Consider the following 13,946-nt stretch of genomic DNA (forward strand, 5'->3'; position numbering starts at 1 on the left):
GCACTAGTACCACTATGGAGGGGGCCACAGAAGGGTGGATGCCTGCAGAGCTGCAATGAGGGACACAGAGACTTCAAGGCACTGGAGGAAGCCCCCACATAAGTAGCTCAGTATTTTTTTCCTCTCGTGTATCCTTTAGCAAAAGCACATGCCTCTTCCTTAACCTATAGAATTCAGCGGCCATGAACATACACTTGCATATATTGATGTACATTTAGGCACTAGGAAGTTTGGTGCAGGATATTACAGATAGTTTTCTCATAAGTTTCACTTTGCATGCATAATGATTATGACAGTATGAGTATGGGACGGTTACCAATTCTGAAAAACCAACAAATCACCTTCCATCCCACTCCTGCTTTGGATCTGTGAATGCTAATTTAATTGCCCAAACTCTACATTGCATAAATACACCATCTACTAACAGCCATCTGGGCCCCCTGTGGGCCCCCTTTGATCCAGGGGACATGCAGCAAATACGACATGCAGTGTAACTAGGCAAATGGGTCAAGAAGAAAAAAGGACTAAAAGACGTGAACAGCTTTAGGTGGGTGCAGGGATAACCAAAGCAGCCATAGTGGGACCTGTAGCCAAGGGTGACCCGGTGGTCTCATTGGCTAGCAATTATGTGGTCTGCAGTGGGCCTCATGGAGACCCATGACAGGCCCCTTGAAGTGCGAGTGAAGTACAAGAGAGAAGTGTCATACCCCTCTGGCTACCCATATTGGAGGCTACCTCTAGCTACTGATAATGGAGGGATACCTGGGGTTCTCTAAAACTCAGGAGAGGGACCTCTGTTTAACATATTTTTGGGGAAGGGCGCAACACTTCTGCCCCTGTTCCGGGGTAATTTGGGCCACTGTTAAGTGGCAAATTGCTTTCACTTTTTCAGGTCAAGGATGACTTCTCCTGGCAGCATATTACTGTCCTTCCCATAGATATTCTATGCAGGGGTCCCCAACCTTTTTTAGTGCGGGGACCACTATCCAGACCAAACTTCTCTCTGGGGCCCGGTGGGGGTGGAGGGGGAGGTTGGGGATTTGTTTGGGTGGCGGGGTGGAGTCAGGGTTACCGGGGGGGGTTGGTGTTGGGGTTAGCAGCGCCCCTGGATCCCATTTGGAGTGTATAGATATGTAGGTAGCCACCAGGTATAAGTGCCCCTGTATAGGGTATCTAGGTATAGTTGCCCCAGTATCCCAGTGTCATTACCCCAGTATAGCTAGCATAGTTGCCCCTGTATAACTAATGTAGTTGCTCCTGTATAACTAGTATAGTTGCCCCTGTATAACTAGTATAGTTGCCCCTGTATAACTTATATAGTTGCCCCTGTATAGCTAGTATAGTTGCCCCTGTATAACTAATGTAGTTGCCCCTGTATAGCTAGTATAGTTGCCCCTGTATAGCTAGTATAGTTGCCCCTGTATTGCTAGTATAGTTGCCCCTGTATTGCTAGTATAGTTGCCCCTGTATTGCTAGTATAGTTGCCCCTGTATAGCTAGTATAGTTGCCCCTGTATAGCTAGTATAGTTGCCCCTGTATAGCTAGTATAGTTGCCCCTGTATAGCTAGTATAGTTGCCCCTGTATAACTAATGTAGTTGCCCCTGTATAGCTAGTATAGTTGCCCCTGTATAGCTAGTATAGTTGCCCCTGTATAGCTAGTATAGTTCCCCCGTATAGCCCCTCACCCCCACGGCCGCCGCTCCTGTTACCTCACGAGCTGGCGGCCGCTGCCTCTTTCACAATTTCCCGTAGCCCCTCTGCTCTTTGCAGCATCTCTTATTACAGCAGCGCATCTTGCGGCTGCTGTGAGGAAGGAAGGAAGCAGGACAGCGGCTTCCTGTAGCGGCGATATGCGTCGCCGTTACCATGGGAACCGCTGTCCTGCTTCCTTCCCTCCTTACAGCAGCCGCAGGACGCACTGCTGTAATAGGAGATGCTGCAAAGAGCAGAGGGGCTACGGAAAATTGTGAAAGAGGCCGCGGCATCCAGCTCATAAGGTAACAGGAGCGGCGGCCGCGGGGGGAGAGGGGCGAGAGGCCAGACCCGCCGCGGCCCAGCTGAAAACTGCCCATGGACTGGCAGTGGGCCGCAGCCCGGTGGTTGGGGACCCCTGTTCTATAGGATTCAGATAAAAGCTCATAGACAGCCACTTCAGAATAGTGATGATGTGTATCTCTATCCTCTGGTGTGGCTCTTCCTGTGCCCCATGTCTTTCTCCATTGTCGCTGGTGGGTGCATATATCCTGTGACCCAACCCATGAATGTGACATTAGTACAGGTGTTCTTGGTGACATTGAATAGAAGACACAAGACATAGAAGGAGGTGCGGCAGTGGACATGTGAGCCAAAATTACACTGCAACTCTCACTATGATTCCACTATGATTCCAGGGGGGAACACATGGGGGAGACCAGCCAAAGGTCTGGTCAGTCGTTTGGGAAATCAAACTTGACCTTGAAGAAGCCCTTTCCCCCAAGATCTTTTTAGCATGCCTGATCAAATACTTTGATCAATATTGGCCAGAAATCAATAGAAAAAACTATTGGGCGGCCACATTACAACAACATTGATCTCTGCCAGACTCGATCATTATGATTAAATCTGCCGGAGAGCCATGCCACAAAGAGAGTAATGTGTGCACACCTTTAGAGTCCTTAGGTATACATAAAAACCCTAACACCTCTGTTTTTACTGTTATTAGAGACATTATTTTGAAGGTGGAAATGACCAAGCGTTCCTTTTAGTTCATACTCAGTAATTATTCTTACTTCCCCAGTCTGTGTTTTACTACCATTACCAAGATATAGGCATGTTCAGATGCAGTATTTTCATTTTAATACTGTATTCAAAAGAAGTTGTTATTTTACAAATCACCTGTATTGTCTTGCTTTTATTTGACATTTTTATTTATTTTATTTTTTTTTTAGATAACCAAATAATTGTTTTTGTAGTACATTGTCATACAGACCTTCAAGTAACTTGTTCACTTTGGTGTATCTTAATTTCTGTACATCATAATGTAATTAACGGCGACTCGAGTTCATTAAAAAGCCATAAAAGCATGGGCAGGAGTATATTTCATAATAGGAAAACACAATAAATACTCCTTCATAATTTGTCTCATTAATTACGTACAAATTGTTGAATCAAAGTTAGTTATCTGCACAATAGTGTCTTTTGCAATGAGCTTAAAATTAAGTCATCAATCACATGCAAGCAGCTGGCTCTCCCAAAGAATGCTAGCCAGACGGAAGGAGCTTTCATTAGCTGACATGCCATTAACATGCACTAAGGATTGCTAAACACCACAATCACAGTTTAGCACAGACCAGAGGAAGTTCAGATTTGCACAGACACTTTCACCTCTTGTCCACACCTTTCTCACCATCTGCTTCTCCATCCTCAGTGCTTGCAGCTTGTTAGGGTAATGGTACTGCTGTTATTTTATGCCTATCTGATATAGTACCAAAGGTCTATGCAGTTACTCTGGAACTCAAGAAAAAAAGTCTAAGCAGCAGTATTTCTACACTGTAATCTGTGTGCTTCTTTGTAAAAATTGTAACAATGGAGGTTTCAAAAATATTAAATATGTGCTGTGTGTCTGTCATTCAGTGAAAGAAAGTCAACTAATTATTATTCTACAAAATAGATAGTTACAGTAGGGGTAGAAACAAAAAGAAATAGCAGTGGCGTAGCAATAGGGCGTGCAGAGGTTGCACACAGAAAAAAAGAGGTAACTGGGTCTCAACCTGGATTTTTGCAATTATAGCTTTGGCTTTATTAGCACCATAGTAGCAAACAGCACGACGTTTCGGCCCAACGGCCTTTATCAAGTGTTACCAAACACAGAAATCATTCACCTATATAAACATTAAAACACACCCATCAAGGGCGGGCACACACTTAGTAAGTTCAAAGAGACATGTTAGCAATTAAAGAGACAGTTCACAGAAAGCATCTGAGGCTAAAATCCTCATTAAGTCCATTTGGTGTAAGCGTACTTAACTTATCCATCCACCTGCTTTCTCGTCTGAGTAGCGTAGTCTCACCATTTTCACCTTCTTTCGTGTAGACTTTTTCCAGGACACACCAGCGTAAATCACTGACATTATGTCCACACTCGTAGTAATGTTTCCCTATAGGGGAGTCAATTTTTTTTATCAGGATTATTAACATATTTCTTGTACACTCTAATATTACTACGGTGTTCATTAATTCTTACACGAACCGCTCTGGAAGTCTGTCCTACATACCCAACCCCACAGGGGCATTTCAGGAAGTATATCACATTTTCAGTCACACAAGAAAAATTCCCTTTTATGTCTATCTTGGTACCCCTCATAGGATGTCTAATGTGGTCACCCTTGATGATACTAGAGCAATTTTGACAGTTCATACATGGGAACGTTCCCATTTTTTTAGATAGAAAAGTTCTTTTCTGTATGGTGTTTTTCTTAACATCTGCCCGTACTAACATGTCACGAATGTTTTTTCCTCTCCGATACACAAAAGATGGTGGTGTGGGGAAGATTTTTGATAACACAGGGTCAGCTTTTATCAATGTCCAATTATCCAGGATACTCCTCCTGACTAATTGTGCATGGTTATCGAACGTGGAAATGAATTGAGTATCCCTAGTATGTTGATTTCTCATCACTTTTTTCCTAATCTCTCTCCTATCCAACAAACCAACATCTTGTGCAGTCTTTAACAGGGCCTCCCGCTCATAACCTCTCGCACTATAATTTTCTATCAGCGTATTAGCTTGTATGTAATACGCTGCATCACTTGATGTTATTCTCCTTGCACGTATAAATTGGCTCTTTGGAAGTCCACGTATCATAGATGGAGGATGGCAGCTGGTCGCAAGTAACGCATTATTCCTATCAGTCATCTTCCTATATACATCAGTTGAAAAAACCAGTCCATCAAACCGAATGTTTACATCTAGAAAATGTAGTATTTGTGCATGAAATTCAAGGGAAAATTTAATGCTTGCATGACATTGATTAAGTTCATCAAAAAATTCCTTCAATGTGGTGTCTGATCCTTCCCAGCAAAAAAATAGGTCATCGATAAAACGACAATACCCTGTGCCATAATCTTTAAACTTCGCATTGTCCAAGATGTATTTGGACTCAAACTCCGCCATAAAAATGTTAGCCAGTGTTGGTGCATAAGGGGCCCCCATTGGTACTCCCCTAATCTGTAGGAAAAAATCCTGTTTCACCCGAAAATAATTCGATTTTAAACACAGATTAAGTAATCCCTTCACAAAAGGGACATTCAGGTCAGGCCGAGTATTTAATTCCAGCGCTCTAGTGACTGACTCCAATGCCTCCATGTGTGGTATACTAGTATATAGACTAACCACGTCTAAGCTCACTAGATATTTGATCTTTTCAGTTCTCAAATCGTCCAAGCGATTCAAGAAATGAGTGGTGTCTTTCAAGCATAACGGATTCTCACTGACAATGGGCTGAAGGAGACTGTCTATATAGATCCCCAGTGGTTCTAGCAAAGAGTTCGGTGCCGAGACTATTGGGCGACCCGGTGGGTGGGAAACACTTTTGTGTACTTTTGGTAAAATATACATTACTGGCACTTTAAACTGATCCCTGCACAACACAGATTTGAGCTCATTGGATATGCATCCTTCCTCAAAAGCTTCCATTAAAAAAATGTCAATTTCCCCCTTTACAGTCATAGAGGGATCACCTGGCAGACGTTTGTATGTATTAACATCCTCCAATTGTCTCATCAATTCATCCATATACATATCCGTATTCTGTATAACAAGTGACCCCCCCTTATCCGCTTTTTTGAAAATTATAGAGTCATCTGTCTGTAATCTCTTTAACGCTTCTCTTTCCTTCAGCGATATGTTGTATTTCGACCGATATTTACACCGGTCCCAATTAGTGGTAAGCGTATGCATCACAGTGGTCTCGAATACATCTAAGGTGGCATTTTCAATGGGGGGGTCAGTTTTACACCGTTCCTTTAAACGTGGAGGAATATCAGAGTCTATGTTGGGTGTACATAAATTTAAACTATTGATGGGTTCCTTTAAGTGATGCCACAGCTTCCACTTAAGCTTACGTGTAAATTTGTACATATCAACTTTTAGATCAAAAATATCTTGGTGGAAACAAGGAACAAAACTCAGTCCACGGTTTAGGATAGACAGTTCATCCCTATCAAAGTCTCTATCTGTTATATTAATCACTAAATCTCTTCCCGTTTCCATTTTAATGGACGTGTCAATTTCAAGTGAAGTGGAAGCAGTTGCACCAGTCAAAGTGAGCGGCATAGTTGCAGCTGGAGGGAATATATTTGTGACATCAACCTGATATGGATAAGTAACAACACGCCGGGCCATGCTCTCTCCTGTAATACTCACGACCTCATGTGTTATCTGCGCTGGCTCCGCGTGATCCGTGCTGCAGGTGGCTGTTGTGCTGGGGGACGCTGGCGCGTATCCTTCCTTCTCACGTCTCCCATCCCCGATCTCTGCTGGGGCATTGCTCCACCATGCTGCGCGCGTGCCTGTGGCGTGCGCGCGTCTCCTTGCACGCCTCCTCCTCCTGTGTCTGCAGAGGCGCCTGCCTGGAAAAAACGATTGGCGCCCTCTAGCTGCTCCTGCTCAGAATCAGTGTCAGTGACAGGTCTCCGGGCTCCCAACGCCGGTCTCCTGAAACCTCTGTTCACTTGGCGTTGCGCTCTCCTGATGAGGCTCCAGGTATACACTTGGTTAGCTGCATAATCCTGCGCATCACGCTGGAACTTCTGGACCTTGGTTTTAAGTGTAAGTTCCTTAGATTCTTTAATCAATTCATCTAAATTCACTTTAAACTGCGCAAATTCAGCAATATCCTTAGCCACCAGCTCCTCCTTTAATTTATCGATTTCCAATTTGATTTCATTAATCTTAGGATGTAAATGCTGTATGGTAAGATACAGCAGAGGTTGCAACCATATCAGGGCCCTTGGGCCAGAGGGGCCCTTAGGAGCCCACCCTCAACCACAATTTTAGCTCTTTATTGGTCCTGTGCTGGTAATAATCACTTCTATAGATGCTTTACATAATAGTAATCATTAACAAACTGTTCCCCATCCGCTTCTTGCACCATTGACACTGTGGAAATCCTTGGCAGGTCTTGGTATGCCGTATTAATTGCTATGTATCTAGTGCTTGGGAGGCCCCATGTAAAACTTGCACCAGGGCCCATAGCTCTTTAGCTATGCCACTGCATTCAAGTATGCCCTAGCACCTAGGTTCTTAATGTGCGGTACGCGTACCCCACAAGGTACTTCTGATGGTTCCAGGAGGTACTCAGGCTTGATATACTTAAAGCGGACCCAAACCAAACATTTTTTTAATTAAAAATATTAAGGTTGCACTACTCTGACACATACAAAGATAAATAAACACTCCTTCAAACCTATGATCATTTCAGTGCATGCTTTTCCCCCTTCTCTTTTCATAGCTAGGGTTATACTGGGGGCAGCCATTAGCAATTCCTCCATTGCCGGACACCATCTACTCCTCCAGTTTGCCGGAAAAATACCGGCAATTTGAAAGGAAGGGACGGGTTCCTCCAATAAATGTAAAATATTTTATATTTGTGATCATGCAGCTGAAAAAAGGCTGCTATTTATTATTATAATTTAGAAAATAGATTTTATTTCTGAAATCTTGTATTTTTAATTTGGGTCCACTTTAACCAACAATAACAAATGTAGAGTTTTAGAAAATGATAAATCTTATTTAAACAACACCAAATTAGTAAAGCAATAGTACATGCTTGGAAATAGTTTAGAACCAATTATCATGTACTATGATGATTAAATATATATTTGTCAAGGGGTACTTGTGATAATGTTTACTATGGTAGGGGGTACTTGGTGAGTACAGGGTTTTAAAAGGGGTACATACCAATAAAATGTTGAGAAACACGGCCCTAGCACATTTTTTTTTTTTTTTTTTATATATTCTTTATTTATCAAAATTATTCACCAATAAAATATCCGACACATATAGATACATAAATAACAGAAACCCACCCCAAAAAGTCCTAGTCCAATGTTGCTATATCCCCCCAACAATCCCCCTACATAAACCTCTGTCCCTCCCTCCCTCCTCCCCCTCCAGTCCCCCCTCTCGGATCTCCTCCGAGCCTGACCCTCCTCCACTGTCCCCCTTTTTGTCTCGCTAGGAGGGGGACTAAAGTCCCACTCTCCTATCCTACCATTCTCCTTCCTTACCTCCCACTACCAGGAGGGGGGGGGGGGGGGGGGGGGGAGGCACCGCTCACAAAGGGAGAGAAGAGGATAGACACAAAGGAAGATATAAAAGAGACGTACCCGATGCCAAAGAGCATCCACCCTGTGACAATATGTTGTCCATCCATCCCTGTTCCCCATGACCACCTCCTATGGCTCTCTCTATGTCTTTTCTATTCAATACTCCTCCCTTTCTACTCTTCCCCGTCCATATGCCCTTCATCCAGTTGCCCCTCCTCCAAACCTCTCTCTTACTTCACCATATTCCTCTGAGTTTTTGAAAACCTCCCATCTATCCCAATTTCCCTCCTCTCTTCCATATATTATGCTAGTTAATTCTTCCATTTTTTGAGTGTAATTTATTTCTTCTATCAATTCTTCTAGTGAGGGGGCCACCTGCGTTTTCCATTTCCTGCAGATCACCATCCTAGCTGCATTTATTACATGCATTCCCACGGAACCTCTATAGTTTTTCAGCCTTTTTGTATTAAGATGTAATAAGTAAATTCCAGGGTCCTCAGAAATAGGTATATCTGCCACTTTCAACAATATCTGTTTTATTGCGTCCCAGAAAAGAGTCAAGCCTCCACAACTTCACATGATGTGTAACAAATCTCCCCTTTCCTGTCCACATCTCCAACAGGTTGGGTCTGTTCCCCAGATCTTATTTAGCTTATCCGGTGTTTGGTACCACCTTATAGCTATTTTATATCCGGATTCTTGGATCCTGGTGGATATTGATGCCGTATGACACATTTTAATAATCCTACTCCATTGGGGTTGAGTCAGCTCTCTGCCCATGTCCCTCTCCCATATTTTCCTATATCTCTGAGAGTGGTCCAAATCTTCCCCTAAACATTTGTAAACTCCTGCCAACGTCCCCTTTGTTTGCCCCTTTCCCACACACATTCTTTCGAATTGTGTTAAATCTCTAGAGAGCTCTCCTTTATTCCCCAGAGTCCGTACGAAGTGTCTAAATTGATTCAGACTCCAAGCATCTACCCTCTCAATGCCCAGGTGTGAAGCTACCTCCCCTTCGTTCCTCCATATTTGTTGTGTTATTAACGTTTGAATCCTCAATTCCCCACCCTTCCTCCACTGGCTGTAATTTTCCTCTACGCATGCCCACTGAAATTTTTGGTTTCCCAATATAGGCATCAGTGGAGTGGGTCTGGGTGAGATATCCCTTAATTTGCGGGTTCTATCTAATATTTTTAATGTATGTTCAATTAAGGTTCCCGCCGCAGAACGACACTTTGGGATGTACGGCAACCATGGCGCAGCTTCCAAAACCCCCCCAAATAACTCTCTCTCAAGTAAAACCCATTGTTTTTGTTCTCCGTTTCTACACCAATCCACTATTCTCGTGAGAACAGCTGCTTTATAATACCTGTGCGTGTCCGGCACTGCTAGGCCCCCCCTGTCCTTTGTTTGGGTCAGCAGCGCAAATTTTATCCTTGCCTTCCTTGATTGCCAAATAAAGCCCAGGAAAGCTCTACGGACCCCATTCAAAAATCCCTTTGGGAGAGGGAGAGGGAGAGCCTGGAAGACATATAGCAGCCTCGGCATGATATTCATCTTTAATACATTGATCCGACCAAACCAAGAAAGTTTCAATTTACCCCATTTTTCCAAATCCCTCTTAAAAGCACTCAGGAGTGGCATATAATTTAACTTTACCATTTCTGATATATTTGTTGCCAACTTAATACCCAAATATTTTAATGATTCCTGTTGCCACTTAAAGGGGAAATTTTTTCCCAGACTCCACATTTCCTCTTTTTCTATTCCTATCGCCAGTGCTTCACATTTCTCCCAGTTTATTTTTAGATTTGATAGTCTCCCATATTCCTCAAAGGCCTTAAAGAGGTTGGGTAATGCTAATCTTGGTTTTGAAAGATAGAACAAAAGGTCATCCGCATATGCGGCCACCTTCTGCTCTGTTGATCCTATTTTGATACCCGAAATATCTATGTTTTCTCGTATCGTTCTCAGGAAGGGTTCCAGCGTAAGGGCAAATATCAGGGGGGATAACGGGCATCCCTGGCGGGTCCCGTTTGCGATCTCAACCGGCTGGGATAACATCCCGTTGACCTTAATCCTCGCCACGGGGCTCTTATACATTGCCAATATCCATGACCGCATATTCTCCCCTAACCCGATCTGTCTCAGTACCACTTCAATGAATCCCCATCTGACCCTGTCGAACGCTTTCTCAGCATCTGTAGATAGTAATAAAGCAGGGCCAGATGAGGATTCCATCCACTGAATTATATTTATGGATCTCAGCACATTATCTCTTGCTTCCCTCCCCTGTACAAACCCCACCTGATCATAATGGATCAAATCTCTCATACTAGGTGACAATCTATTTGCCATAATTTTTGCGAACACTTTTAAATCTATGTTCAATAATGATATGGGTCTATATCCTGAACATGATGTAGGGTCTTTCCCCTCTTTCAGGAGGACTGTTATGTGCGACATTAGGGATTCCTGTCCAAATTGTCCTTTCTTGCTATCTTTTACACTTATTGAATTCAGTGCTCGCAACCAGAAGGGTTCTAGTATATCCTTAAATGTTTTGAAATATTCTAGTGAGAATCCATCAGGTCCTGGCGCCTTTCCCCCTGACATTTGCCCCAACGCCCCTATTAACTCCTCTCCTGTGATCATTTCCTCTAATTTATTGCTCACACTTGGGTCCAATCTTCCCATGCCCGAGGCTGCCACATAGTCCTCCATTCTCCCCCTACTCCCCCCGGGGTCTTCTTCTATTTTATATAGCCTCCTGTAATATGCCCCAAACATCCTAGTTAAGGACTCATTCCTGTAATGCTTAAAATGTTGAGAAACACGGCCCTAGCACATTTATTAACATTGGTTCTCAGTTTTCCTGTACGGAAAATGCACACAAAAACACTCGCTCGTTGCCGCCACTCCCGCTGCTGATCATTAGATTAATGATTGTTCCCATTCATTCATCCCCCCTCAGATCCCCGTGATCGCCGGCATCAATGAGATGCCTGCGTCACTTCCGAAGTAACGCATTTCTTCCTATTTGCGTACTCATAGTACAATAATAGAAAATAATGCGCAAGGACATCTTATTGTCAAATAGTAAAATTATACCTACATACATTAGAGACTGAAATTTTTTTAAATATGTATGTCACAAAATATGTCGTAAAGTACTTTTAAATCATGGGATTGTAAATAGTGATGGATTTAAAACTGAAAAAATGCACCTTTATTTCCAAATAAAATATTGTCACCATACATTGTACTAGGGATATAATTTAAAAGTTGCAATAACCGGGACAAATGGGCAAATAAAACATGTGTCTTTTATCCTCAGTAGAACGTTTTATTAAAACTACAGTATATTCTGGCGCATAAGACAGCTGGGCGTATAAGATGACCCCCAACTTTCCCAGTTAAAATATAGAGTTTGGGATATACTCGCCATATAACACTACCCCTCTTCCAATGCACACCAAATAAAAATTTAAAAACCATCATCAAAACGCTATCTATACACCCTTCACATGGTCCGCTATATCACTATCCTGTGACGCTATCTATACACCCTTCACATGGGCCACTATATCATTATCCTGTGACACTATACACCCTTCACATGGGCCGCTATATCACTATCCTGTGACACTATCTATACACCCTTCACATGGGCTGCTATATCACTATCCTGTGACGCTATCTATACACCCTTCACATGGGCCGCTTTATCACTATCCTATGACGCTATCATACACCCTTCACATGGGCCGCTATATCACTATCCTGTGACACTATCCATACACCCTTCACATGGGCTGCTATATCACTATCCTGTGACGCTATCTATACACCCTTCACATGGGCCACTATACCCATCCGGTGACGCTATCATACACCCTTCACATGGGCCGCTATATCCATATCCTGTGACACTATCTATACACCCTTCACATGGGCCGCTATATCACTATCCTGTGACGCTATCTATACACCCTTCACATGGGCCGCTTTATCACTATCCTGTGACGCTATCTATACACCCTACACATGGGCCCCTATATCACTATCCTGTGACGCTATCTATACACCCTTCACATGGGCCGCTTTATCACTATCCTGTGACGCTATCTATACACCCTTCACATGGGCCACTTTATCACTATCCTGTGACGCTATCTATACACCCTTCACATGGGCCCCTATATCACTATCCTGTGACGCTATCTATACACCCTTCACATGGGCCACTTTATCACTATCCTGTGACGCTATCTATACACCCTTCACATGGGCCCCTATATCACTATCCTGTGACGCTATCTATACACCCTTCACATAGGCCACTATATCACTATCCTGTGACGCTATCATATACCCTTCACATGGGCCCCTATTTCACTATCCTGTGACGCTATTTATACACCCTTCACATGGGCCGCTTTATCACTATCCTGTGACGCTATCTATACACCCTTCACATGGGCCCCTATATCACTATCCTGTGACGCTATCATACACCCTTCACATGGGCCACTATATCACTATCCTGTGATGCTATCTATACACCCTTCACATGGGCCACTATATCACTATCCTGTGATGTTATCATACAACCTTCACATGGGCCCCTATATCACTATCCTGTGACACTATCTATACACCCTTCACATGGGCCGCTTTATCACTATCCTGTGACGCTATCTATACACCCTTCACATGGGCCCCTATATCACTATCCTGTGACACTATCTATACACCCTTCACATGGGCCATTATATCCCTATCCTGTGACGCTATCTATACACCCTTCACATGGGCCGCTTTATCACTATCCTGTGACGCTATCTATACACCCTTCACATGGGCCGCTATATCACTATCCTGTGACACTATCTATATACCCTTCACATGGGCCGCTATATCACTATCCTGTGTCGCGATCTATACACCCTTCACATAGGCCGCTATATCCCTATCATGTGACTCTATCTATACACCCTTCACATGGGCCCCTGTATCACTATCCTGTGACGCTATCTATACACCCTTCACATAGGCCACTATATCACTATCCTGTGACGCTATCATATACCCTTCACATGGGCCCCTATTTCACTATCCTGTGACGCTATTTATACACCCTTCACATGGGCCGCTTTATCACTATCCTGTGACGCTATCTATACACCCTTCACATGGGCCCCTATATCACTATCCTGTGACGCTATCATACACCCTTCACATGGGCCACTATATCACTATCCTGTGATGCTATCTATACACCCTTCACATGGGCCACTATATCACTATCCTGTGATGTTATCATACAACCTTCACATGGGCCCCTATATCACTATCCTGTGACACTATCTATACACCCTTCACATGGGCCGCTTTATCACTATCCTGTGACGCTATCTATACACCCTTCACATGGGCCCCTATATCACTATCCTGTGACACTATCTATACACCCTTCACATGGGCCATTATATCCCTATCCTGTGACGCTATCTATACACCCTTCACATGGGCCGCTTTATCACTATCCTGTGACGCTATCTATACACCCTTCACATGGGCCGCTATATCACTATCCTGTGACACTATCTATATACCCTTCACATGGGCCGCTATA

At 43.4% G+C, this 13,946-nt stretch overlaps 1 protein-coding gene across 1 annotated transcript in view; it reads right to left on the reverse strand.

The window, feature by feature from the left end:
- Nucleotides 1-3,819: 3,819 nt before the first annotated feature.
- The window catches only part of UTP11 (UTP11 small subunit processome component), a 109,868-nt gene continuing 99,741 nt past the window's right edge, over nt 3,820-13,946 (reverse strand). The window contains exon 8 of the mRNA XM_068265430.1: nt 3,820-4,137. Coding sequence (XP_068121531.1) covers nt 4,003-4,137 — 135 coding nt within the window. The 3' untranslated portion in view covers nt 3,820-4,002. The remainder of the gene's footprint in view (nt 4,138-13,946) is intronic.

Source organism: Hyperolius riggenbachi, chromosome 2 (genome assembly GCF_040937935.1).
Source record: "Hyperolius riggenbachi isolate aHypRig1 chromosome 2, aHypRig1.pri, whole genome shotgun sequence".
NCBI classification, from domain to species: domain Eukaryota; kingdom Metazoa; phylum Chordata; class Amphibia; order Anura; family Hyperoliidae; genus Hyperolius; species Hyperolius riggenbachi.